The sequence below is a fragment of the Ceratina calcarata genome, unplaced genomic scaffold (assembly GCF_001652005.2).
Source record: "Ceratina calcarata isolate Rehan_Ccalc_2016 unplaced genomic scaffold, ASM165200v1 scaffold328.2, whole genome shotgun sequence".
Lineage (NCBI taxonomy): Eukaryota > Metazoa > Arthropoda > Insecta > Hymenoptera > Apidae > Ceratina > Ceratina calcarata.
The window spans coordinates 52,268-54,075 of NW_017155517.1; the positions used below are offsets into that span (position 1 = coordinate 52,268).

Genomic DNA, 1,808 nt, shown 5'->3' on the forward strand with positions numbered 1-1,808 from the left:
TTTTAATATTTTTTATATTATTCACAGTCATATAACAAGTTACTAGTAAATGTTAACAATAAAAAAAAATTTACTTCACTTGGGAAAAAAAATAATTTATGCATTATTATTTGTACATTTGCCCAAAAGCAGTCAAAATTACTTCCTTGGGCAATCTAGTGTTAATCACTACAATGTGATAAATTAATCAATTAGTAAAAAGCAAGTATATGTACCCGAAGACATATTTATACTGAGACAATGTCATGTGACTAGAAGTTACTTAATTTGGTTGAAAAGTGACATTTTGTTATGAGATGAGGTATTTTAGCCGGGGGTATAAGTGGAATCATAAATCATTGCCAAAGGAGGATTCTAAATCGTTTGCCATTCAAGTGTCATGCATCCAACTATTCTTATTGACAAAGTGCCACGTACTGATGGATGATCTCCTTTGACGTTTTGCAGTTGCTTGTTTTGCGCCCCGGCAGTCGGCGTCCGGGGCTCGACCGCTCCGGCCGCGCTCCCAGCAGCGCCGCCGCCAGAAACCGCGTTCGCCCCGGCTCCACTCGTGCCCGCGTTCGCATTTCCGATACCGGATACGCCGCCGACGCCGGAAGCCGATCCACTGCCACCCGCAGATGCTCCACTGGTCGCTGTTCCGCTCGCGCCAGCACCGGTTCCAACCGCGCCGCCCCCACTCGCTGACGTCGCAGGTTTATTCCCCGGACTACCGGTCGTCCTGCGATCAAAATCGGTCCACCATCTTCCAACTCTTTCCACTATTCAACGTGATCGCGAGTCGTCTTATTCGATTTCACCTTCGTTTAGGCACGATGCGAAATAAGGAAAGGAAACTCAATCAGAGTGTTTAAAATTGACAATGGCTGATTCAGCCAGAAATCAATTGTGCAGTCTGTTCATGGCAATTAAACTAAACGGCCTTCGAGCAATATCGCAAGCAGAGGAATTTAGGCGCTCTGTTTCTCGCGAACCGTTCGTTCACAGGGAGAGTGTCGTTGAAACAGACGATACAGAATCCAATGGATCGACGACTCTTTCTGAAACTCCCTCGGGTCAGGACAAACTATGCCTCGAAGTTACCGTGACCGTAATCGTTATACTATTTCTCTTATCGGGATTGTTCCTCGAATCCCGGTATAAGTCTCGTCCCGAAGTTTTACGTGCACTCTAACTACTAGGCTCTTTTATAGATAAGAGTTACGGTCTCAAGCTCGGATCTACGGCACGGATTGGAAATTGACACATTTACTCTCGTGGCGGGCAGTAGAACTAGACGAGGCGAAGCCATTGTTTGGCATAGCAATTTTCGTTAACTTTGCGTTTTTTATTAATAAAATAAGTGCGATGGAGGTCGGCGGGTTTACATTACGTACAAAAAAGTACCAACTGGGATTATTGTTGGAGTAGAGCAAATAAAAATTCATATCTTACAACATCTTGTTAGTTATCATCGCTTCCTTCGCCCAAATAAAACAAACGCTTTGTAAATAGAAGGCAACTCTGAAAAGATAGATCTCTTCAATGCATTGAAGAATGTTTTAAAAATCAGCAACATTATTAAAAGAACAAGATTTTATTCATTGCATTTTAAAAAATCTGATTATTTATTCGCAGGTAAAGTTTGTTTTTACAAAAAAGTGTGGTTATCTTGTTACATTTTAATATATGATATGATATGACTGTAATCCATTCTTTGTTGTAAATGTTCAAACAAGTAGAACATATTTTAATCAAAACGCAGTTCCCTCTTGTAATCTACTAGCCGGTGAAATTAAAAAAATTAATGAAGAAAGAGATAAAAACAG

The 1,808-nt window shown here is 41.0% G+C and overlaps 1 protein-coding gene across 27 annotated transcripts in view; it reads right to left on the bottom strand.

Moving 5' to 3' along the window:
* Syt7 (Synaptotagmin 7) overlaps positions 1-1,808 on the bottom strand; it is a 39,449-nt gene that overhangs the window by 7,107 nt on the left and 30,534 nt on the right. For 22 of the 27 annotated variants that reach the window (XM_026813363.1, XM_018024236.2, XM_018024246.2 and 19 more), the window contains one exon: positions 418-721. In XM_026813363.1, the coding sequence (XP_026669164.1) occupies positions 418-721 (304 nt within the window). The remainder of the gene's footprint in view (positions 1-417; positions 722-1,808) is intronic. The other 5 variants (XM_018024238.2, XM_018024247.2, XM_026813370.1 and 2 more) reach the window with 1 other exon arrangement.